Below are 27,347 nucleotides of genomic sequence, written 5' to 3'. Positions count from 1 at the left end.
GCTGGAATTACAGGTGTGAGCCACTGTGCCCAGCCTGTTTCAGTTTTTAAAATTGTTTTAGGTTTAAACTGAGTGTCAGACTTAGTTTCCTTTTTCTTCACCAACCTTGCAGAATATTAAACAGCTGAGTGGATACATTTTTAATAATGTGTTATAGAAAAAAACAGCATCTACACGTTCTATGTTGTTCTGTGACTTACTGCACAGCAGACAACTAGAGAGACGTCCTTCTGGATTCTAGGGATGCATTGAGGTGAAGGACCCAAAAACAAATCTTCAACAGAATGGCTAATGTACATAATAATCTATTTTGATAACTGGAAGAAACTAAACTTTTGTTTAGAAATAAAGGAAAAAGAAAATGCCCTAGTAATCCCAACGAGGGATGGGTCTCAAAGAAGTGAAAAATATCTTCTTGTTCACAGAGGAGAGTAGGGTTTAGTAGATATGTGGCCTTTGGATAATACCTAGAAATGTCATCAGGAAGACTCACAGGCTTTGGGTATGTTACTGGAATTCTCAGGGCCTCATCTTCATGCAGAAAGAGGATGACAACATCCTTAGTTCCAAGGTCCTTCTCTGTTTATGGATCTTGGAGTTATTCACATATAACTCAAGTCATTTAAGGACTAATTTGTTGCACGGTAACCTTATTAAGTCATTTTGTTAACTATTTCAAAGAGAAAAAGGCCCAGAAAATGTGTGATTTATACTTGGCCTATGTGGCCCGGAACAGGGTAAGCCAAGACAAGCCAGTCTTCTGACTTCTATCAAACATCTCTGAATTTGGGATCATTGCTATTTGTCAATGTCCATGAGCTGATTAGTTAATTTTCAAGAGGACCAAGAAAGTGGATGTAATAAGAAAATTAAAAATAAATAAATACCTTCTTCCTCAAAAGAAAAAGTCATTGCTCTACATAATCGTCTTGCTTCATTGTTTTAAAAATAATTTCATTCTTATGTCTGTTTGATCAGTATTTCTCAAATACAATAATACTAAGAACCACGTGGCAAGTCAATTAAAATAAACATTCCGGATCCCATTTCTGGCAATTCAGGTTTATGAAGTCTGGGGTGGGACACAGTAATTGCATTTTTTAACAAGTTTTCCAGATGATTCTGAAATTGCTATGTTAGACTAGTCCCTTCTCCCCCGAAGATATGTAAAAAGTAGAGGATAAAAAAGCCTCCTCTACATATTTCACTCACAGATTCAGCTAACAGTAGAAAATAAAGTCAACTACAGAAAACAAGAGTATAAAATTTACTAACTTAATACATTAGTAAAATAACATATGTACAACTGAGGCATTTTAAAGTGCTTATAAATAGTATTTTACTAAGTTATCTGCCTAAGTTTTGACAAATGGTTTAATTTAAGCCATGTACACATTAATAACTGAAAACAAACTTAACACTAAAATAAAATAAGGAACTTCATCAGAGTGTCTTCCTCCTTTTAGACTTGAATCGCGTATAGAAGCAGTTTAAAGTGTTACTGTTGCCTTGGCTATTTGAATTGAAGATGGCACTCCCTTTCTCATCTTTGATGTTGCTTCCAACATCCTTCACTTTCTCACAGCTTTCTGTAGCTTGATTGTGATCTGTGTCCTCTTTTTGGCTGTTGACTAGTCTCTCCCTTGAAAGCATTCTTTCCCTAAGTCTTCTAAACGGGGATGTCATTCTTTTTCTGGTTGTGTTCTCACAACTTGTCCTGTCTCTATTCTCCTCAGTGGCCTTCTCAGTACTGTCTGTTCTTTTGGCTGTGCTCCTGGTAATTTGAAGGATTTTCTTTTGCAAGTAAGCCCCACCTATTCCGGGGCAGCTCTGGCCACTGATCTTGCTGCTGTGATCAGATATGATACTGCCAACTGGAGGGAGAGATGCAAAAACCCTGACATGGTCAATCACAATTAGCCTTGTTTACATAATATTTCACTATTTAAAAATTCTAACATCTTAATAATATCTGAAAAATTGAAATCTAGCAACATATTTTTTAATGCATGGAAAAAATCTACTTATATATAACATATACACATCAGTTATTGCAAGACAGAATGCAGGAGAAAGATTACCTTTATCAGCACAAGCTGGTGACAAAAACAAAAACAAAAAAACTGCTGAAAGGAAGCCAAGCTGGTAAAATCATAAGGAAAAATACCAGGTAACTAGAATTATTTCTGTAAAGTAACTATGTAGGTCTAGAATTGTAAGGTAGATTTTACTATGAGAAAGCTTAGTAAAAACCAAATAAGACATACAAATAGTACATACAATAGGTATATTTATAAAGCTCATTTTCTGATCCTGTTGTAGATCCAAGGTGGAGAGACTGCTTTTCTTAAACACTAGGGTAGATAATGTTTAAGGTCTCGACTTCTTTTTTAAAGTACTTGTTTAAACTATCCTCATGCAAAACATGAAGATAGGTTTATTTTCTTAATCATAAGAAAACAAAGAACAGATCTCAAAGTTTAATAAGAACCAGGAACAGATCCTAATAATTTACTCTGAGCATAATGATTGTTTTGTTCAATCATAGATTACTGGCAAAAACCTGTCTACACAAATAGAAGGATCATACTTGGTTGGGGTTTTGACAGTACACATGCAAGAACAAGCTGAAACAGTTTTGAAGAGAAGAATTTCTTCAGGCTTCTAAGAATTCCAAACATTACTAAGAGAAGCTCACAAATCTACAAATATGGTGTTCAACTGTTGGCTACACAATGAAAGACAATGGAGAAAAGACTTCTCTATTCGAGTGTTGAGTGTAGATTTTGTTGGGAATAAGAGCAATGGAGGAATTCCTGTTCCTAATACCTCTTGCCAGAAGTCACATTCAGGCATGAAATACCAAATCAGATCCTACTAGTTAGAATTCTCTATAATGGGATGGACCTCTGAGCAGTCTCTAAAAGGGGTAAGGGGTGTAAAGATGTTCCTGAAAGAGCATTAGGAGCATATGGACACTGTTCATTTGGACCATCTGTCTGACTGGAGGCACCGCAGCTTATCCTACACCGCAAGATCTGGTAAGGGGTGCATTGGATAGGACCATACAGACAAGGAAAGTGATGACACAGGTCTGCGTGCCACACAAAATTATATATGAGCTACAACGGTATCAAAATCTGTGTTTTATAAATACACCTACAATATACACTGTTTATATCTCCTGTTTCATTTTTATTAAGCTTTCTTTAGTAAAATCTGAATGAAAAAAACTTAACCAGTCTCAGCTATGTGAGGATGAAAAAAGCAAGTAAGTAATGGAGCTGTGGTGTCCTGAGGTGGCAGCAGAGAAAGAAAAGAGACGTTCCAATTCACTTACCACACATCAGGCTTTATAAATATTATTTCATTTAAACCATGTAAGAGGCTCTTAAAATAGATGAAATAAATGGTCTTTTTCTTTTTCTTTTCTTTTTTTTTTTTTGAGATGGAGTTTTGCTCTTGTCACCCAGGTTGGGCAACAATTCTGTATCCAGTTCTCCCTTGATTTCCATAGCCACCAAACTAGTTGGGATGCAATGGCATGATCTTGGCTCACTACAACCTCCGCCTCCTGGGTTCAAGTAATTCTCCTGCCTCGGCCTCCTGAGTAGCTGGGACTATAGGTGTGTGCCACTACATCCGGCTAATTTTTTTGTATTTTTAATATAGGTGGGTTTCACCATCTTGGCCAGGCTAGTCTTGAACTCCTGACCTCAGGTGATCCACCTGCTTCGGCCTAGATGGTCTTTTTCCCATCTTAGACAGAAAACCTGACCGTATAAATAAATTACTTGTAGTAACACAGCTACAGTGGAGGACAGAATCACGGTTCAAACTCAGGTCTGACATCACTGTACATAATTGCCACACAGGTGGCAAAAATAAGAAAGAGCTCTGCAGAGTGAGAATAAACTTAGAGCCTGGAAGCTGAAGCAAGCTCTAGAAGCTTCTCTCTCCTGTTAGAATTATTATAATAAGTCTGTCTTCCCTCTGACCATGTACCATCCTCTGGTGTGATTATTTAAATATGTAATTCTTTTACATCTGTGAAGAAGATGCCAGGACTAAATCCCCTTTCTCTCCAGGGTACACACAGAATGTGAAGGGTCAATATAAGAAATACACACTATATTTAGAATGCTACATGTGCAGCTAACATGAAATGGCATCTGTGTGCACACTGCCCAGGCTGGCCGCGAAAAGAAATGCTCCAGTCTGAATTATGAAAACATGTCAATGAACAAGAAGAATTTCAGTTTTTCACCTCATGAGATTCTGTGTAAGTAAAAAATCCACAACAGTACAGGTTACTTTAAATCCTAATTTTAAAAAAGGTAATACTCTATTACTAAAAAAAGGAAAACTATCAACCTAAATATTTGTTTTCCTAAATCTTATAGTTGGTTAAAAACAATTTCTTTCTTTTTTTTGAGACGGGGTCTTGCTGTGTTGCCCAGGCTGGAGTACAATGGCACAATCACAGTTCACTGCAACCTCTGCCTCCCAGGCTCAAGCGATCCTCTCACCTCAGCCTCCCAGGTAGCTGGGACTACAGGCACATCACCATGCCTAATTTTTACATTGTTTGCAGAGATGGGGTCTCATCATGTTGCCCTGGCTGGTCTCCAACTCCTGGGCTCAAGTGATCCACCCGCCTCAGCTTCCCAAAATGCTGGTATTATAAGCATAAGCCACTGTGCCTGGCCTAAAAACAATCTCTTATAGAAACTTTTATTTGCAAACACTTCATAGACATGTCCAAATATAGGAAACTGGAATGACGACACCAAGAATTTGCACCAAAACTATGGCTTCTGCCTTCATTCTTATCCACGCTTGCTGTCTGTTGAAGTTTAGGATCACACTTTGAATACTGGAGTCCTGGTTACATGACGCATAATACCCAAAAAGCATTCGAATAATGCAATACAAAACATCAAAGTTTAAAAAGCATTAGGAGTTACGCTTTTCTTAATGATTTACAATTACTGCTATAGATTGAAAAGCAAAGTATGTGCTATAAAGTATTGTTTAGTTTAACAAGAACTAGTTTGAAATGTTTTGTCTTACCTTTGTGAGGGGAAACTTGAGGAGATGCAGGAGGACTAGAATGTAAAGATGATGCCACAGAAATAGCGTCTTCTGTATGCTTCTTACCACTTACTTCTTCAGTTGTTCCTAAAACTTTCTGAGGTAAACTTGTATCTAAAAATAAAACCAAAGATGCAAATAAGCATCATTTCACAATTAAAATGTCCATAGTTGCCTAAATCACTATGTAACTAAAGCTATGATACACAATGGCTAGTGTAGTCAATTGAAATGTGTAAATGACAAACAGGGACTAAATGACTGGGTAATGGCACACAGAGATTCTCACCTCTAGGTTATCCATTCAAATTCAGCTGGTCAGCATGGACCAGATTATATTAGTTTGTCTGTGCTTTGTGGTATAAGGGAATTACATTTAACAGTCTGAGTGCTGTGCCCCACCTCCCACAATTGACACAGTGATTTGAAATCTTCAAAAAGAAGGTATGGATCCAAACTCTTCCCTCCCCTCTAGAGGTGGCCTCTCCAAGTCAGGGCGAGGCATGTGGCAGGGGCAGTGTGGGGATTTTGGCACTGTCACTACCTGTGGTGCATCTGTGCTGTGGGTATACAGAAGAGGCTGCAGGGCTGCCAGTCCAGCCCTTTTCAAGAGCACTAAATTCACACTACAGGAGAGAAGTAAACAACAGAAAGAATCATGAATGTATAGAAAAATAGTATGCAGCACAGTGGAAAGATTCCTTAAAGTTCTCATTACCCTTGTCCAACGTCTGGTCCTGTTTAGTGTACCTCAAACCTAGCAATGGTTTCAATATATTGATGTTTTCACATTTATCTTCTCTAAGAAATATCAAAGAGCTACAGACATTGTTCTTAAAACATAAAGTAAGTGGCCGGGTACGGTGGCTCACACCTGTAATCCCGGCACTCTGGGAAGCCAAGGCGGGCACATCATGAGGTCAGGAGTTCGAGACCAGCCTGACTAACATGGTGAAATCCCATCTCTACTAAAAATACAAAAATTATCTAGGGGTGGTGGCGCACACCTGTAATCCCATCTACTCAGGAGGCTAAGGCAGGAGAATCGCTTGAACCCGGGAGGTGAAGGCTGCAGTGAGCTGAGATTGCACCACTGCACTCCAGCCTGGGTGACAGAGTGAGACTCTGACTTAAAACAAAACAAAACAAAAAACCCCCCAAAGAACCAAAATATAAAGTAAGCCAACTTTGATGAGGATTTTGACATAGTAACAAGCAGCCACTGGACAATGAAAAAATTTAGATCATAGTATACTCACACTACCCTTCATTAAATGTAATATAAACATATTTATCATATAAACAGCCATATTACAGTAAGAAATGAAGAAACCTATACGGGGCCAGGCGTGGTGGCTCACGCCTGTAATCCAAGCACTTTGGGAGGCTGAGGTGGGTGGATCACCTGAAGTCAGGAGTTTGAGACCAGCCTAGCCAGCATGGTGAAACCCCATCTCTACTAAAAACACAAAAACTAGCCAGGTGTGCTGGCAAGCATCTGTAATCCCAGCTCCTCAGGAGGCTGGCACAAGAACTGCTTGAACCTGGGAAATGGAAGTTTCAGTGAGCCAAGATCGCGCCACTGCACTCCAGCCTGGGCGACAGAGGGAGACTGTCTCCAAAAAAGAAAGAAAGAAAGAAAGCTACATAGTACAAGTAATGCTGCCTCTCAAGTGGTGATATTCAAGTAAAAAAAAACAGAGCTAACTTTGTCCCTCTCTCACTCCTACCAACAAATTCATCAACTTTACCAATTCTGCACCCAATTCTCCATTTCCATAGCCACCAAACGAGTCCAGGCCCCAGGCAACTTCCACTTAACTGTTAGACCAGCTTTCCATCTGAGCTCTCTATCTCCAGTCCTGCTGTGATTCTTACTACAGTCCTTCTCAAACATAATTTGAACCATAACCATCCCTTGTTCAAATATCTTCAATGGCTTCTCACTGATAACTTTCCTTTGGCATGGCACATTGTAATTTCAGCATACTTGTCTTCATTCTCTGCATCTTGGAAGCTGTTTAGCACAGTGGTTAAACGCAAAGATTTAAAGCCAGTCAGCCTTCCTTTAGGCTCTACGCTTCCTTTGTAGAATGAGGGTAAAATACCATTTATCTTGTGGCACTACTATGAAGACTGACATATAAAATTAATAAAGCACAATTTGAACCATGCCTGGCACTCAGTAAGTGCTCTCCACGTGTTAGCTTTAATTATTATTGTCTGTCAACACTGCATGCAATTTCCACTCAGAGTCAGCAAAGTGCTTGTAATTTCTTGCACATACCAAGCTGTTTCCTCGGTCTGAAGCAACTTCTCTGGAACTTTTGCCTAATCATCTTCTTTGTCACCAGCCTTTCAGGCTGCTTAGATGTTATTTCCAAAAAGCCTTCTTCTGAAGCCCTATCTTACCTCTAAGTTACCTCTGTTTTGTTTTGTTCTTTTATATGTTCTGCATATACCCCTGGCATAAGAAGAAGACACATTACACTGAAGTCATCTGTGTGAGTGTCTACATCACCAGACTGAAAATCTGGCAAAGAAGGGGGAATTTCTTATTCAACTCTGTATCTCAAACAACAACAGATTAAATGAACAAAGTTCTACTAAACATATACTACATATAATTCATGGTCTAAGTAATCATGCTAGGAATCAAATCTAATCTAGCTTCTCATCTAAAAGGCTAAAATAGTGATACTGTTAAAACAACAAATAAAAATAATATGAATAATGACCACAAGGCCTAACAGAAAAAAAAAAGTGTGGTCTACACTTTATAAAAGTTACATTCTCTTGTTTCCTAACTAGATTTTCAAAAGGGGTCATTAAAGACAAAAAACAACGTATAGTCATTTTTGGAATAAGCAACTTCATTTCCACGGTTTTTGTAGATTGTGTCTGTATTAGATATTTCATTAAATACACCTTTGAATGCAGTAAGCCCCTGGTACTCAAAATGCTTTGCTGTAAATTTTCTATTGATCAACAGATTTCAGTATTATAGGAAATCCAATGTTGGCATTTAAAACATGTATGCTGTCAGCAAACATCTACAGTCAAAATGAAACACTTTTTGATTCATGAAGTGATGATTATATTACACAACCTACAACAGCTTATCTCCTGAACATCTGTAATTATTTTTCATTCTAACTCCCCTGGAAATTTCAGTTAAATGGATGTAATATTAACGGTGAATACTCACTCAATGCAGGGTCTTTTGTTTGTCCCTTCTTCCGGATGGGGTGCAAATTAACAGCTGGCACCTGAAGCACCTGGCTTACTCTGTGGGGTTGATGCAAGTGGGCTTTAGTTGTTTGGCCAGCTGACCTCATAGGCACTGGGGACATTTCAGATGATTTGGCTGATCTTTTCTCACTTAAATTCTTGGTCACTAATAGGAGAGAGTAAGAAATAAGTAACTGAATGTTTTTAGGCAAGGTTATCACCACTGGCAATAAAAAATGGTTACTTTAAAACCATCTATTTTTAGTACAAAAAATAAAACAGATTAATTTTCTTAGTAGGAATTTCAGTTAAATACTATAAAATGTTATCTCTATTGCTTGGTGAGTCAGATAAAAAATGTTATCTCTAAAATTTTGGTAGAATAAGTTGTTAATTTTATCTCCTAAATAATTCTTTAAAAAAATTTTTTTGAGATGAAGTTTCTCTCTGTCACTAGGGCTGAAGTGCAATGGTGCAATCTTGGCTTATTGCAGCCTCCACCTCCCAGGTTCAAAGGAGTCTCCTGCTTCAGCCTCCCGAGTAGCTGGGATCACAGGCACCAGCCACAAAACCTGGCTTTTTTTTTTTTCTTTTTTTTTAAGATGGAGCTTCGCTTTTGTTGCCAAGGCTGGAGTGCAATGGTCCTGGGACTGTAACCTCTGCCTCCCAAGTTCAAGGGTTCAAGTGATTCGCCTGCCTCAGCCTCCCAAAGTGCTGGGATTACAGGTGTGAGCCACTGCACCTGGCCTATTTTTGTATTTTTAGTAGAGACGGGGTTTTACCACGTTGCCCAGGCTGGTCTCGAACTCCTGACCTCAGGTGATCCACATGCCTCAGCCTCCCCGAAGTGCTGGGATTACAGATGTGAGCTATCTCACCCAGCCCTGAATAATTCTTGAATCCATGTTAATTAGCTCCATCATCACCCTGCTGAGGGTCAAGTTAACATTCTCTCTTTACTACTGAAATATTCTTCTCACTGTATCAATTCTAGCATGCCTTTGAGGCTTTCTTCATGAAGAGTAACTCTTCCAAAATGAGTATTTGATCATATCATTTTCCTTCTCCTTTTGCACAAACCTTAACTTGCCCTTGCTTTTAGAATAAAGACCCAAATCCCTAAAACAAGGCCCACGTGACCCTGCATGATTTGGCATCAGCCTGCCCCCTTGACTTGACTCGCTTACCTTTCCTCTCATCAGTCCTATACTCTCACTAGGCTTTATCCTCTCTGTTCCTTTCATTAGGCTTTAACCTACTAGAGAGTAAAGACTCTGCATTTTGTTTGTTACTACATCCTTATGTGCCAGTTACTGACTGAAAACAGATGCTTAATAGGTATTTGTTGAATAAATAAGTGAACTTATCTCAACAGCTCTAACACAAGAAAACCAGAGATAGTGTTTTTATAAATCCATTTTCTTGAAAATGAATGTGAGAATAAAAAACTGAGAACCCTGACTAATAAAAGCTGCCTCCTTCACATAAAACCAATACTACAGTCCAAGGGGAAGACATTCTTCCATCAGGGAGTACTTTTAATCCTTAGGTTATCCAGGGTGGATATATTCCATGCAGGTGCAGCCTCAGTACTTAATGAAGTATTTGTTTTAAACATCAAGATAAAAGCAAAAACAGGTATCTAAACTGTCTCAACACAGCTATAATAGCTATTATGCTTTTATTAAGACAGCTAGACAATATGTGGGGTGATAAGAATCACAGAATATCTTAGAAAGTCAAAATGCATGGACCCTAGGAGAAAATATGCAGTGGCTCACCAACTAATTGAATCCAAGAGGTTATCATCTTTGTTTAGAGCCATGAAATACTTTCATCCTTCTCTCATTGATTGGTCAATACTAATCAATGACATCTTATTTTAATAATTGCTACAGTAGAAAGAAAAAAAATCTGAGCCTACTTTAAAAATAAAGAGTTCACAGATGAATGACAAAAACCACATATATTCTAATTAATTAGGAAGAACCAAATTCTATAATGCTCAGAAATCCACTATTGTTTGGGCTTGGGAGAGTGACTATTTAAACATTTAAAAATCAATTATGCATTATAAATATACTCAAACCAAATTAAAGGAACATGCATTGAACTAAATGTTCAAATCCAGTTTAAGAAAGAAAGGCCTAAAGATTTTCTCATTTCAAACAGATATTAAATATGTAGCATGGGACATCATTTAGTGTTATGAGAAAAGACAGACACAAGTCTGGGGTGGGTGTAAGAAGAGGAAGGTATGACACTGTATATAAACTGCGTTTCATAACCACGAGATGATTAAGTCTATATCAAATTACCTGGGAAAAAATAACTTTGATGATGACTCAAAGCAGGGTCAGAAGGCTTTAATAAATATGTATGTGGCTTTTAACTTTAAAACATGAATAAATGTTAAAGGTTCTATATACTCTTTCAGCTTTTACTTTTAACATGTACTATTTAACATGTAGCAGCCAGAATGTAGAATGCTCTCAGTAACTGTTAGCTTTTAAAAATTTCTTTTTCCAAATTTAGTAACTTTGATGTAGAAAGAATCACAGAAATAAAATCTACTCCCAACCCTTGCCAAAGTTTTACATGCGAGAAAACAGGGACCAAAGATGAAGAAAATCTTACTCAAATGGTAATAAATGAAACTCAAATTCTGCCTCTATCCTTTCGTAGGTATTCTTCCCATCATACTCCAAATCTTTTCTTCTATGTAGAAGCATTCATGATATTGTTTTGATTATAGCACTTATTAAAAGGCTCCTTACCCTTATTTAAAAATTGTCACAACTGAAATTTTAAAAATCAGTATTTGGTTCTACTTCCACTTCCTGATTTCTATTATTTCTTTTGACATACTTTTAAAAATTACTATGCAAATACCATATTGTTTATCAATCTTAGGGTCAATCCATGATAATTACTACCCCTTGTCAATTAGGAATTTTGAAATAAAATTCTATTGCAATTTTTATGGGCAAATTTAACCCACTGTGTGTGTGTGTGTGTGTGTGTTTATATTTATTTATTTTTTAGAGACTGAGTCTCACTTTGTTGCCCAGGCTGGAGAGCAGTGGCACAGTCCTAGCTCACTCCAGCCTCAAACTCTCAGGCTCAAGTGACCTGCCTGCCTCAGCCTCCCAAGATGCTAGCACCACCACTCGGCTAATTTTAATTTTTTTTTTTGTAGAGATGGGGTCTCTTTGAGTTGTGAAAGCTGGCCTCAAGCGATCCTCCTGCCTAGGTTTCCAGGTGTGACATACCAATGCCTGGCCTTAATCTACAACTTAAGAATTACAATTATTTTGTTATAACAGTATATATTTCATTATCTTCGATTTTTGCTCTTAGAATTCATAATTTCCTTGACCCAAAGATATATGCATTCTCTTGCTTGTATTTAATTAAAAAAATTCGTATTGAGAACATGATCTTTTTCATCATATTTTCTGGAGACTATCTAATATCAGAATGTGTCTGATTCTTTTTGGTTTACCTTACTACTGGCACCTGTAAGGTACCTATTATCACTGGTGTTTTAATCAAATGTCTTATAGTTTCTAGCTGGTACATATTATCCATGAAATAAAAAGAGGTAAAAATTCCCCTTATGTTTACTCTTTAGGGATGAATGTAAAAGTGTTCTCCAACAGAAAGGCTCCTCTATAATGATCCAGTTTTTAAAATACTTAAAAAGCTTCTTAAAGATCTACTTATTCCTCTATTTTCTGGATAGCGTAGGCATCAGGAATGGATGGGATTCAGTACGTGATTAATTGGATCACATGATGCCTAAGGTATGTCAGTAATCTTTTGTGAGTGAAAGTTAATTTTCTTGGGACTTAGGCATAATTCTAGAGAAGTAAGTTTTTATTTTGTTGTACTCTTTAGTGTCACGTAAATGAAAACTCATACTCACAAGTACCATACGCAGGCTCCCACTGTAATGACATCATCTGGAACTTCTCCTCATCTGTCTCTACATCCAGACTGGAAAGATACTGCTTCACCTTTCTTGCCATTTGGGCATCCTCATATAGCTTCTTGGCATTAAGTAGAGAGCTGCGGCGTGCCCTTTTTTTGTGAGCACCTCCCTGAACATCCAGCATGTTTGAATTTGTGCTTCCTTGACTCAGTGACCTGTAAGAAGATGAAAATCACAATAAGGGGCTGTAGAGATGAGAACTAAGCATAGATTGAAGATTAAAAGATTTTGTTCTGTTAATGCTATTGCATGCTGATGTAAATGAGTTAAAAAAGATGAAGAGCATTAATGCAAAGTAATTTGGCACATATGGTGATGTTCTGAATTAAGAACAGGATTTGGCAAAGTACAGAATTCAAAAGAATAGGATAACAATGCCCCCTTGAGTGGCATATTCCAACAGGCCTGTGTTTGTGCCTATGCAACCCATGGCACAACAGTAACAAGAAAAATCATTCCTCTGGTCCTGGAGGCCACCCACGCATTGAAGATACGGCAAGAGTCTGGACCAGGACAAGTCCATCCCCAGCCAAATCTCTGAACCAGGGTTCTTTAGCAATGACGGTTCTAAAGTAGTTTTGCTTGTTGTTCTGCTTTCGACATGCTATTGCCGCTACCATTATAGCAGGCCCACTCTGAGCATGTTAACCAATTTTACCAGTAACCATTACTTTGGCCAAAACTCAAAGAGAACTACCAATAACATATTAGCTGAAAATTTACAGCATTTATACGCAATTCAATATAGTCAGAAATCAGAATGCAGGAAAAACTCAATGCTTCTACTCACATATGGAATGGTTAGGCAATATTTGGGTTCTACAACTGAGGATCTGGGACATCACTTTTGTAATGCCTGTGAATGTGACAGAATTGCAAGCTGGGTGGAAATAACCACAATTCAAACAAGCTACAGCTTCACCCGACTCTACTCTTTTTGGCAAACATCCTACAATGACTGCACCTAGAACCAATGGAAAACAGCAACTGCAATGGTGTTTGTCCTTTCCAACAAGTCTAACAAATACAAAATTCTTAAATAATTTTTATTTAGATGGTATTTTATTTCGCCATTCCAAAATAATATGGTTATCTACGGGTTCTAAATTAAGCTTCATTTTTATATAAAAATATTCTAAATACAAAGACCATAGTGCTCATCTATCTACTTTAAAAGAGACACTAAGATCCTAATGCTTTCATTGTAAATTAAGTGAAATATAGTTGAAAAAGTGTTATGGCATTTTTTTCTTTCACATTTTAAGAGCTCTCAAATAGGGGTATATCTTACACTCAGTGGCAACTTTCAGCTGCTATTGGCCTGGCAGAAACTATGACAAGACATTATTTACACATGCAGGAACCTCAAAACTTGCAGAATGGCTTGAAAGAAAATCCAATGACATTAGTGAATTAGCCTTTTAACCTTCACGGACCAAATGATTAAAAGGAAGTAATAAATCTGACAAGTTCAAGAACATTCCCAAAGCAAGTGACAAGAGAAAACTAACTCTAATTATTTCCAAAGCTATCCTGAGAGCCCAGCACTAGCAGCTTTCAGTTCCTTTGTGGTTTTTCAAAGAAATGGTGCATTACCAACACATTGGATGGCACAGAGGGCAATACTGTATGGGGGAGGAGGGTTCTGGAAAACAAAATTCAGAAGCTAATGACTCTAAAAGAAAACATTTCAGAAGATTCATATTTTGAATATAAAGAAATTTTAGGAAAATCTAAACCAATTTATTTTGCTTATATCCTTTTTATGTGAATAAAAATATTGATTTTTAAAAATTCAGTTTTGACATTGTGATAAAAATCCATAGCTAAGTCCGTAAGAGCTCCTTCAATAAGCATAAAGTAGAAATTCTCAGTGGTAACAGGACACTGCAGTGATTTTCCTTAGTAGTAGATAAAAGAACAATATGCCCAACAATTGACGATGTCTTGAATTCAAAGAAATGCAGTAAAATCAAGTTGCAGCTATTTAGGAGCAAATTTTAACACAAATATTTAATAATTTTATCTTAGTTAATATAAAAAAAGTAGGTGTTGACAAATCTAGGAGAGACACAAAATTCTAACAAAAACACTGTGATAAATATCAGTAAAATGTTTTCTAAACTACTTTGAAAACAGAAAATGCTCTGATATAAAATAAATATATCTAATGCTTGCAAGCATCACACAGTGCAACCCTAAAGCTGAATGAACAGTGAAACATGTTAACGTAAGTCATTCAAACACACCCAACGCCCACTAAAAGATACTGTCCAAGTATTCTTCTTTATAATAGTAATGCCAGGTATCAATTTCTATTTTCAGTGAGAAGAGCCAAAAGAGACCAAGACACAAATTTATGATCCAGAAGAAAAAACGTGGGAAACACACAGAAAAGGGAGAAAAAAAATAGAAGGAAAGTCAAGTTCACCAAGCATTGACAGAAAACAAGACCACAAATGAGACAAGACTCAAGTAAAGAAGGTGGCTCACAAAAAAATTCTTCTTACATGTAATAAAAGCTTCTAACTTCACGGTTCACTACAAGTCTTAAAATAACAAAATTCTTCTTATGCAATCCCTTCATCCACAAAAGTCATCTCTTTCTTCATCTAAAAATGAAAGGACTAGATAGATGATTTATAAGATCTTTAACATTCTATGATTCTAAATAGACACTTAGCTATGTAGAAGTAGAGACCTAAATCTATAACAAACAGTGGCAGTTGCTGATTCTATCACAACTTTAAAGATAAGGGAGTCTTCAATTAAAGCTGGTAAAAATTTCAAGTAAAATTCAATCAATGCTACAAGTAAGTGGCATTAGTGGGTCTGAGGAAATAAAATCATCTTCTACTTCAATTTTATAGTACAGCTTGGATAAGGGCTGCCTCTTTTTGGAAAACTGATGGAAAATGCAACCTTCATAAACACATCTTTCATTCATTTTTATACATTCATATGACATATTTACTTTAATAAAATGTGGCATTTGAATAAAAGAAAGTGGTGTGAACTCTAGAATTAGACTACCTAGGTTTGGATCCACCATTAATGAACTCTAAAACTTTGGGCAACTCAACCTTTCCCATTCATACCATGGAAAGAACAGTATTTCCTTATAGGGTAGTAGTAGAATTAAGTAAGATAATTCGTTTAGAGTGCTTAGAACAATGTATGGCACATAGCAAGCACACAACAAATTCATTATCATTATCATCACCTAAATGACCTAGCTAAATTAAAATCTAAAAAGGACTTACAGGACATCAACAGTGGAAAAATAAATGAAAAATAGCTAGTTCTATCACTACTTTCACCTTGTTAGCAGAAGGCATTTGTCAGGAATGTAGGCTGACAGGGTTAATAGAATTCATGCTACTTTATGTGCGTGCATTAATGAAAAGGATGCAGTATATGTTAAGAGTCGCACAACCTTCATTCCAGTTGCGTTCATCTCTACACTTACCCCAGACTCCGCCACCTCTTCTTCCTGTAAGCAAGAGCCACAAACATTGAAGCATGTGTTTGAATAGGAAAGCACAGAAAAAAGACAACAGTTGAGAGTCAGAGGAACTATGCAGACAGAAAAGAACAGAAAAATTTTATCAGGAAAAAATTATAGCTTAACAGTAAAATGACTTTAATGGAAGGCAGGAGGGTAATATGAATATATACAGAAGGTCAAAAAACCTCCAAAATACTTTATAAAAATATGCTTTAGACCAATTATCAGGAAGCTTTAATTTACCTAATTTATCAGGAAGCTTATACAAATAAGCTTAAGGAAAAATATTTACTTACTATAATATAAATTTTGAATTCAAAGTTTTTAAGGGAAAAGACCTTAAAGGAATAGAATTTTTGAACATATTTCTGGCAAGATTTTTGGGCCACTCATTTAAATGACAGAATGAAATTACAAGGGACATAAAAACACAACATTTCATTTTTAAGTGCAGAAATTTCTCTGACAAGATGTCTTGTAAGAAATGTTGACCAGCAAATCCAACTTAACATGTAGGTAAAAATACATCATTAAAATCTTCATAATACTATATATCTTCACATTCCTGTTTGATTGACTAAAGATTCTATTTTTTAAGTCTGCAAATTGATTACTGTTAAAAGGGGTTACTTCGTCCAAACTAGATACTCATATACCACCAAAATGGACACTGTTTGCTTAAAGAAAGGTATTACATTTTAGCACTGGCTGACAAAACTGATTCAGGAAAAATTCAGTCCAATCTTTAATACAGATGTTTTTTATATTCCCCCAACACCTTATTCTATTCAATCCAGGCCATTCCCAAGAAAACAGCCATGTTTATTAATTTCCTCATCAGTTTTTCTCCTTGGCTCATTACTGAAGTATGGCTAGTACTTAGTACATTATAAACTGGTCTGGCAGGGTCACAAATTCATCACGTCTTCAGGAACCAGGATGTTAACATGCATGAGTAAAAAAGAGGTCCATATAAGACAACAGGGAGTGTTAGGGTCACTGTACAAGGACATGCAACAACAACAAAAAACAAACCCTTCTTTGCTTTGGTACCTAGTTCTTACTGTTTTCTGCTTCCCCACACTGTTAAGCAATGAAATCTTTCAATAAATGTAGTGATTCTCAAGGTGCAGAAGTGGGATGTGTAGGAAAGAGGAGATCTGGCACACCCCCTCCTTCCTTCCATACTTTGTGGATCTCTAAATCAGAGAAACCATCAGATAAACTACTTGCAACATGATGAAACCCTGTCTCTACCAAAAAAAAAAAAAAAAAAAAAAATAGCTGGACATGGTGGCATGCACCTGTAGCCCCAGCTACTTGGGAGGCTGAGGTGGGAGGATCACCTGAACCTGGGAGGTTGAGGCTGCAGTGAGCCAAGACAGCGCCACTGTACTTCAGCCTGGGCAACCAGAGTGAGAGACCCTGTCTCAAAAACAAACAAAGACCCCTAAACAACAATTTAAACAAAACAAACAACCAAAAAACCCCAGTGTATCACTGGTTCTATTGGGTTATGAAAATTTCAACTCTGGTTTTTAAAGTATTGTGTTGGGGTAAAAGTAACTGCAATTTTTGCCATTAAAAGTAATGGCAAAAATCACAAATACTTTTGTACCAACCTAATATCAAGTATTTTTGTTTCCTTAGCACAGTATATTTTTTAAGTCACAGAAATTGTGTTGGCCTCTGTACATTATTTCATTTTTAATGTCCCTGTGAACTGAAGCTACACGCCCCAAAGGAAATCAGATCAAAAATTAAAACCACAATGTCTTATTTACACCCTGAAAATTATAAAAATTACTAGGAATAGCTTAACAACATACTTTGTTTCAATTTTATGTAAGCCGAGGAAGCCTTTTGTTATTACATTAAAAATGAACCTTAAAAAGCATTCTTAAAATATCAGGTCAATACAGAACACAATAAAAGTTTTCATTTTTAGTAAAGTATGATTAAATTTCCACTTTCTACATTCTGTTCATTTGTATGTAATAAAAACTCATATACAAATGAAACACAGTGTAATTTGAGGAAAAGAAAAAAAGAAAAATGGTTTACAGGAATGAAGTATGAATTAAACAGAAACACAATACTTAAAATATTCAGTAAAAATAAAAGACACAGTCAGACTAATACTTTACAAACTAGGTTAGAAACGAGATGAAAACAAGACGAATACCAGCAATTTTCTTGTATTTGTTTGCTAATCTCTTTTTTTTTTTTTTTTTTGTATTTTTAGTAGAGATGGGTTTCACCTTGTTAGCCAGGATGGTCTCGATCTCCTGACCTCGTGATCTGCCCACCTCGGCCTCCCAAAGTGCTAGGATTACAGGCGTGAGCCACTGCACCCGGCTTGCTGATGTTTTAAAGAACAGTAATACAGAACTGTCCACATACAAATATTTGCAAATTATATAAAAACTACTCTGAGCCTCATTCAGTTTCTTAATATGTAAAAGGGAGGCTAATACCACCTACCTGTTACGGTTATTATGATAAATGATTACATGAAACTGACATATATAAAGCACTTTGTACAGCACATAACACAAGGTAGAATAAATATGATCAATAAATGATAAATATGTTAATTATTATTACATCGCCCTTGACACCACTCTAACACTTCTACATATTTCAATGTCCTACCTCTGTCGAAACATCATAGCTGGGTCCATGTTAGCAGAAGTCATTCGAACAACTTGGCGGATTTCCTTGGAAATCATTCTTAACTTCTCAAAGTTTACTAAACCATCTACTTTGGAGTCATTTCCTATAGAATGAAAATAAATGTTTAAGTTCACAATTAAACTATCTACATAAAAGTAGCAAAAGTCAAGCTGGTAATCTTGAGGGGCACACAGAAGGACCTTCTTTATCACAGTGCCAATTCTGCTTTTAAGAACTGATATACCCATATATGGTTCAACCCTGCTCTGAGGGAACGAGCCACTAGGAGATACTATGCTCCATACAGGAGTGATGGTTATGAATAAAGTCAAGTGATAAACTGTGCATGGCTTCTAAAACCAGTTTCATGGGCTGAGGGCACAATGGCTCCCACCTGTAATCCCAGCACTTTGGAAGGCTGAGGCAGGAGGACTGCCTGAGCTCAGGAGTTTGAGGCTGCAGTGAGCCATGACTGTGTCACTACACTTCAGCCGGGGCAACAGAGTGAGATGTCAACTCAAAAAAATCCACAAAAAACGAAACAAAACAAAAATCCCAAACAGAGGGCAACCTGACGTCTATAGCACTGTTTTTTCACACTTGTCTATAACACAGCATGACCCCATTTATCTGCTGAGGTAGACCCTGAGGTCTGTCAGAGTCTAAGGCCCTGAAGGCAAGACTGAGGAATATATGGTAAAAATTGAACAGCACATATACACTGTAAATAGCACGTATACACTGGACACTTGAATTGTTCAGAGTCTCAACACAAGCTGGAAACAAAGTAATCATGACGAATACTCTCAAGTTACATAAACGTATTTCAAGGAACATGTCAGAAAAACATATTTGAAGCCCATAACATTTCCTTATGAAAAATGAGTGATAATGAAAGAAGAGGCAGTAAGACTACATAATTAGAACAACACTTCTGGTGAGATCAGAAAAGCTGGACAAAAGTACAAAAAAATGCAGAGAAGCAAGTTTTGCATTTCCCCGCGCTTGCCCTTAGGTATCTCTGATTTCAGAAAGGGATAATGAGCTGAAAAACCAAGTACAGACACCCTGACTTTTGAGGTAAAAGGAAAAGCAACTTAAGTCCATGTAAACCTCCAATGCTTGGTTGAAACTCTGAGGAACCATATACTGAGACCAAGGATAAACTGAATGTAGACTGGGATAAAAGTCTGTTGTTAAATTACATCAAAAGGGATTAAAGTGATTTTGGAATTCTAGCACCCCTAACTGCCTGCCAGAAGCAAGCTTTAATCCTCTCTGGAGATATGTAACATCATTCAAAAAGAGAGATTATTTCTGTAATCTCACTTTTCAATAATAACCAGATACATTAGGAGAAACATAACATGACAGAAATGAAAGAGAAAAAAAGAGGAAACAGAATAAGACCCAAAGCGGATCCAGATTATGGAATTATTAGAGGCAGACTTTAAAATAACTATGCTGAATATTTTCAAAGATATGAAAAAACAATAAGAACTTTGGAAAAGAACATGAAACTAAAAAAAGAAAAAGGAAGCTGTAAAATAAAACAAAAAAATACATAATAACTGGAATTAGGACGTCAGTAATGAATTTACCAGAAGATGAGACATAGCTGAAGAGAGAATAAAATATATAATTACTGAGAATTTTCCAAAATTGATGGAAAATATAAAACCATAGATTTCAAGTTGTCCTATAAACACCAATCAGAATAAGAAACAAAAACAAAACCCCACACTTAAGTCATATTAGGCAAAACTAGGAAAAACTTAAGAAAAAACAAAATCATAACAGCCAATATCAAACAAAGGCAGATTACAGTTAAACCAACAGCAAATAAAACTGCAAGCTAACTTCTCAACATTAATAGTGGAAGGCACAGAACAATTGAATGTCATTTCAAAGCCTTCAAAAAAGATAGCTGAGAACCAAAAATTCTCTGAAAATGAAGTAAAGCCATTTTCAGATAAACAAACATTAAGAGATATTCATCACCAGCAAACCAGCACTTAAGAAGAATACTAAACAGTGTTCTATAAGGCCAAAAAACTATGCCCAGCAATATGGAAACTCTGAAATGCAAGAATGAATAAAAAATAGTAGTAACAACAACAAAAGTAAATATACAGGCAAGGTTAAATACTTTATTAAGCAGCAATATCTTCTGAGAGTTAAAAGCACAGCAACAACTGCAACAAAATCAGGAGATGAACAAATGGAATTTTTTTTTTTTTGGAGATGGAGTCTCGCTCTGTTGCCCAGGCTGGAGGGTAGTGGTGCCACCTCAGTTCACTGCAAACTCTGCCTTCCGGGCTCCTGCCATTTCTCCCGCGTCAGCCTCCCAAGTAGCTGGGACTACAGGCACCTGCCACCAGGCCCGGCTAATTTTTTGTATTTTTAGTACAGACAGGGTTTCACTGTGTTAGCCAGGATGGTCTTGATCTCCTGACCTCGTGATCCACCTGCTCTGGTCTCCCAAAGGGCCAGGATTACAGGCGTGAGCCACTGTGTCTGGCCGAGCAAATGGAATTTAAGTGGTCTAAGTTCCTTGCATTATCTGATACAGAAAAAAGTACTAATAAATAGTAAACTAATTAACACATATGTATGGTATGACATCTAATTCAACACTAGAAAAATGGTAAAACAGTGTATAGTTACCAAGTTAATAGAATAGGAAAAACATCATACACAAAAATCAATTCAGGTAGACTTTAGATAAACCATACGGTAAAACATCAATAAATAATGTTTTCATACCTTCATGTAGAAATGTCATATCTTTCTTGACAACAGGGAAGAGTGGAATAATTGGAGGCTGCATACTTTGACTACTAAGAATATTTCTATACTTGGCCATGTTTCTAGATGGATCAAAAATGTCTTGTAGATCTTGAAGATGTTTCTCATATTTGCTTGGTAACTTTTCCCAAGTGCCTCTGAGTCGTGCTACAGATGCCAGGTTCAAGCCACTGCCAAAGACGAGAAAAGAAACATTAAAAAGAAACTTGGGGGCAGAGGTGGACTCAGGTCAGTATACACACCATTTTCTCTAATAAAACTAAAAATAATGAGGGACATATTTTAATATATTGAAATAAACAGAGAAAAACTATGAAAAAAATAAATAAGAGACTCCTTGATCTTACAACAAGAACTTCTTTTGGAGGAACTATAATGTTTGCCTATAGTTGTACACCTACATAGCATTTATTTTACAGTTTCATTTAAGTGACAGAATAATACCACAAAATAGACATTCAACTTGAAAAAAAAAACTTCAAGCAACACAATGTTGTTTCTTTTACTTAGAAATAACTTTATGGAGACATTAACTATTTTAAAGCAGTTTAAGTAATGCTGAGAGCAACTGTTAAATAATAATGGGGCTAATTCTGCACCTTAGAAAGCCTTTTTTCCCCTGTGATTTTGTTCACTCACGTCCCTGATTCCAATACATCCATATTCCTAGGTTCTAATTCTGTTCACTAAGCCTCCAGATATTCAATGTCTCCCTTCCATAGGATTTTAAATAGGCTCAGATATTCCCTAACTTGAAAACATAATTCATGCCAATTAGGCTGCAAGTCTTTGTGAATTCTTTACCTCTACAGTACCATCACATAGGTAGGTTGCCAAATGAATAGTGTATATACAACGCCTCAATTTTCTTATCAGCAAATCCTGCTTCTCCCCATCTGACTTTTACCCACACCACTGTGTTTAAAATGTTCTCCCGATTTCTGACTTTAAGGCACGGAGTTAGGCATCTTTGTTTCCTTTTGCTTCTCAGAAATCACCCCAAACCACTATAAGAACGTTGAGCAATCAAGACAAATTTCATATTCACCAAAACTAAGAGATACCAAACTCCTAAACACACTAGAAAGGTTGCCAAAAAATAGTCGAGGTCAAACAGGAGTAAGCAAAGCTGATGAAAAATAATGTCTGCAGCTGAAGATATCAATGAAAGCTGACAAACAGTTCTCCAGAGCAGAACTCTTTCTGCCCTGAGGGTAAAAACAACAATCCTTTAATTAATTTATTTATTTTATTTATTTGAGACAGAGTCTTGCTCTGTTGCCCAGGCTGGAGTGCGGTGGTGCGATCTCAGCTCACTGCTACCTCTGCCTCCCAGGCTCAAGTGATTCTTGTGCATCAGCCTCCTGAGTAGCTGGAATTACAGGAATTACAGGTGTGCGCCACAATGCCTGGCTAATTTTTTAAATTTTTAGTAGAGACAGGGTTTCACCATGTTGGCCAGGCTGGTCTTGAACTCCTGAGCTCAAGTAATCTGCCTGCCTTGGCCTCCCAAAGTGCTGAGATTACAGGCATGAGCCACCATGCCCAGCCAACAATCCTTTATTTGGCATAGCACACAGTGATACACTTTGGTACAAATCTGTTTGAGACAGGAGAGAAGGCAGAAACTCTGAGTTGTAAGCAGCCCTAATGCTACCACAATCTCCATTTACTAAGAAAAAGTAAAGGATAAAACAATTAACATACAAGGCTAACTCCTGCTACCGTGGAATACTGCTGCACAGATCCACTTACATGCAGATTTTTTTCAGTAAATTCAGTCACCCCTCCATATCTGAGTGTTCCACATTCACAACCAAATGTGGATCAAACATACAGTTTCCTTGGATGTGAAATCTGATAATACAGAGGGCTGACTTTTTGTATCCTCAAGTTCCTCAGGGTCAACTGCAGGACTTGAGTATGTGAGGATTTTGCTATCTGTGAGAAACCATGGAATGAATGCCCCACAGACACTGAGGGACAATGGTATCATTTAATATGAAGCACCAGCAGATGAAAATAGACAAAATAGAGAAATAGCTATTAATAAATGGAATGAGAGACGTAAAGTTATCATTAGTCGAAGAAAATTAAATTGTTTAACTCAAAACTCCAAAAATATTAACTGAAAAGTATTAGAAGCATGAAGAATGCAGTAAGGTACTAGGTACAACATTGATATTTATAAGCATTAGAATACTCAGGCAGAAACAGTTAGAAAACTTAAGGATCCCACTCATAATATAAGGATCCCATTCACAACAGCAATAAAAGATATTAAACATTCAAACAAATGTTCAAGATTTACATGAACACCATTATAAAATTGATATGGTTTGGTTCTGTGTCCCCACTCAACTTTCATGTGGAATTTTAATCCCCACATGTCAGGGGAAGGACACGGTGGGAGGTGACTGGGTCATGGGGGCAGATTTCCCCTACACTGTTCTCATGATAATCAGGGAGTTCTCAAGAGATCTGATGGTTTAAAAGTGTGGCACTTTCCCCCTCGCTCTCTCTCTCTGCTGCTGTGTAAGACATGCCATGTTTGCCCTTTGCCTTCCACCATGGTAGTAAGTTTCCTGAGGCCTCCCCAGACATGGGGAACTGTGAGTCAATTAAACCTCTTTTCTTTATAAATTACCAGTCTCAGGTATTTCTATATAGCAGTGTGAAAACAGACTAATAAAACAACTCCACAGAGGAAATAAAAGAAAATTGAAACAAGTGGAATAAGTGTTCTTGGATGGCAAAAGCCATTGTACAAAGCTATCAAATGTCCACTAAATTAATCTAGGTATTTAATGTAATCTCAATGAAAACATCAACAAAACTTTTATTTTTTATTTATTTATTTTTGAGACGGAGTCTTGCTCTGTCACCCAGGCTGGAGTGCAGTGGCATGATCTTGGCTCACTGCAACCTCCACCTCCTGGGTTTAAGCGATTCCTCTGCCTCAGCCTCCTGAGTAGCTGGGATTACAGGCATGTGCAAGAACACCCGGCTAATTTTTTTGTATTTTTAGTATAGACGGGGTTTCACCATGTTGGTCAGGCTGGTCTAGAACTCCTGAACTTGTGATCTGCCTGCGTTGGCTGCCCAAAGTGGGATTACAGGTGTGAGCCACTGCGCCCAGACATCAACAAAACTTTTTAAAAGAACTACATAAATTGATTCTAAAGTTGATATGAAACAAATAAACATGCCAGAAATAGCCAAAGAAAAGTATGAAGAGAGTCATGAGAGGTTTGACTAGCCCTACCAGACCTTAAAACCTACTTTACCACTTCAGCAATCAAAACAGTAAATAAATAGACAAATCAATGAAGCAAAGAGTGGAGACATAAACCCAAATATGTATTAGATTTCAATACATAATAGATGGCATTGTATATTTTAGAAAAAAAGATTAATGATGTTGGGTGAAGAAGTCATTTGGAACAAAGACATATTTCCTTATCTCACTGTTTACATAAAAATGAATTCAAGATTAATAACAAATATCATTTAGGGTGTTCTAAGAGCTCTCAATGTATTAGCTCATTAAATATTCTTAATCCTATGAGGTAGGAACTACCAGGATTTCCCATTTGACAAATGAGGAAACTCACTTCACACAGTCAACAAGTGCCAACACTGGATTCAGACCTAGGCAATTCTGTGTTCTTCACTAACCACAAAAAGCAGAAACTCCAGGAGGAAAAAAAAAATAATACATCTACATAAAAATAATTTCTACATGGCAAAAGTAAACACCACACACTGTTTTAAATAGCCAGAGGCTGGAAATTTAGAAATACCCATAATGTGTACTCCACAATACAAAGGAGTACTTTGTAGTTGTTTAAAAAAAAAAAAAAAGAGACAACTTTGTAAGTACTGATGTAAAATAATCTCCAAGATAAATTAAACAAAATAAGCCAAGGTAGTTCTAAATATACATTTATATGCTTGCTATATGCATAGAGTATTTCTTGAATGAAAAAAGGTAACAGTATCTCTGGGGAGAGGAATTTGGGTAGATTAGGGACTGAGTGAGAGAGTTACTTTCACTGCGTACTCTTTTAGTATCTTTAAAGTTTTTCCCATGTACATGTCATGTCTATTCAAAAAGTTAAAATTATATTATAATTATAAAAAGTTATTAATTATAGCCAGAGCAGAATGATTCACCTTTGCCATCTCTGCTGAAAAGAGTATATTCTTTGATCTGCCTGAATATGAAGTACAAGAATACAAAGCAATTATCTTAAAAATACAAAAGAAACAAAGCAATTATCTTTACATGAGCTATGAAAATGTGCAGAATATTCTTTGTAACAAAACAAATCTCTTAACCAAACAAAGCCTCTTAACTAAATCTCAGCCCTTTCCTATCCACCCCCTTCTTTGGGCTACTGTTCATCACATCTTCTCTCAAATCACTCAATTTTGTTGGCTTTGATGACATTATCATAACTGTGCTACCCTATTTCTTGTATTGATTATCCATCTCTTTGGCTAGACTCTTTTTCTTTACCCTCACACTAAGTCATCATACTAAGGTATGGTTTTTAGACCTCTAACACTTCTTTTCTATCCTCTTTTCTATACAGAGATCTGTTCTCTCAGTGTCAATCAATTTTCTTCATAGTGGACTCTAAAACTCAGTCCGTAATTTTCAAATTCTTTACTTGATGCTTCCTTTACAAACAGGTTCAATTTCTAGCCTTCCAAGTGTTTATCAGTGGCATCTTTATTCCCCTGTTTTAGACCTAGCTGTTTAAAAACTGTGATATAGGTGATATAATCCTTGCATTTTACAGATAAGAAAACCTATCTTCAGTTTTCCACTGACACACCGCTACTATATGGGAGAGGCAGGATTCAAATACAGGTGCAGCTGATTCTAAAGATCACTCTGTTAATCTCTATTCAATACTCCTAGAGTGTTCAGTTCAATTATAGCCACTGGTTAACTTAATAAAGGCACATCCTATTTCCATGACAGAGTCATGATTAAAGAGTCCCTATAAAGATTCTACTTTTTAATCTTACATGAAGAGTAGAAACAAATAATCATAAATTCTGTGGGGGATGTGTATAGGTAAGATTAGTTCAAGTGGAATTATGCTGCTATTTATAAGTACATCATAGACCTAACTACAACTCCTCTCCCTTTTAAAATTAAACTTGTTTTAAGAAGAATCCCTTTGTCGATCTACAGTGTGCTAAATAAAGGTCAGAAAATAAATTACCTACAATTAACTTCTCATAATAAGTGGGGAGAAGGAGTGGGACAGCTCACGTAATTATCTACACTTCCTGGGCTTATGAATGTCAAAACATGTTTATTATTCTAATGGCCTAACTCGCTTGAGGAATACTACATCCAGTGATACCTCAAGTAGTGCCTGGAAAACAGGAAGAGCTTACCAAATGGTTGCTATTATTATTATCGATGTTGTTGTTTCAAAATAGCAACTTTAGGTCAAAGTACTGATACCATACTGTGATTTTTCAGCATCAAATCAGAGTGAGGCAGGTACTTAAAAAAACCACAGTACAGAAGTCTAATGATAAAGACCAGCCACTGGGCACATATCTGAAGACGATATAATCACTCAAGGCGGGGGCTTGGGGTTAGAGGAGAGAGAAAAATTAGAAGGCAATCACCCACTTTCATTTACAAAAAAGAAGAGAAAGATGGAAGAAATGAAAATAGAGGCCAGGCGCGGTGGCTCACGCCTGTAATCCCAGCACTTTGGGAGGCCCATGCGGGCGGATCACGAGGTCAGGAGATTGAGACCATCCTGGCTAACACAGTGAAAACCTGTCTCTACTAAAAATACAAAAAATTAGCCGGGCGTGGTGGTGGGTGCCTGTAGTCCCAGCTACCCTGCAGGCTGAGGCAGGAGAAAGGCGTGAACCCGGCAGGCGGAGCTTGCCGTGAGCCAAGATCGAGCCACTGCACTCCAGCCTGGGCGAAAGAGCCAGACTCTGTCTCAATAAATAAATAAATAAATAAATAAATAAATAAATAAATAAATAAAT

General features: G+C 36.9%; 1 protein-coding gene across 3 annotated transcripts in view; it reads right to left on the bottom strand.

Annotated features, from left to right (window-relative positions):
• RAPGEF6 (Rap guanine nucleotide exchange factor 6) overlaps window positions 1-27,347 on the bottom strand; it is a 213,260-nt gene that overhangs the window by 11,215 nt on the left and 174,698 nt on the right. For 2 of the 3 annotated variants that reach the window (XM_023196720.3, XM_023196718.3), the window contains 5 exons: window positions 21,270-21,481; window positions 18,483-18,606; window positions 12,254-12,474; window positions 8,303-8,491; window positions 5,074-5,208 (listed from right to left, as the gene is read on the bottom strand). In XM_023196720.3, coding sequence (XP_023052488.2) covers window positions 5,074-5,208; window positions 8,303-8,491; window positions 12,254-12,474; window positions 18,483-18,606; window positions 21,270-21,481 — 881 coding nt within the window. Of the gene's footprint in view, window positions 1-1,319; window positions 1,875-5,073; window positions 5,209-8,302; window positions 8,492-12,253; window positions 12,475-18,482; window positions 18,607-21,269; window positions 21,482-27,347 lie in introns of those variants that run through there. The other variant, XM_023196723.3, reaches the window with a different exon arrangement.

The sequence above is a fragment of the Piliocolobus tephrosceles genome, chromosome 4 (genome assembly GCF_002776525.5).
Source record: "Piliocolobus tephrosceles isolate RC106 chromosome 4, ASM277652v3, whole genome shotgun sequence".
Taxonomy (NCBI): domain Eukaryota; kingdom Metazoa; phylum Chordata; class Mammalia; order Primates; family Cercopithecidae; genus Piliocolobus; species Piliocolobus tephrosceles.
This window is presented reverse-complemented; position numbering and strand designations above follow the sequence as displayed.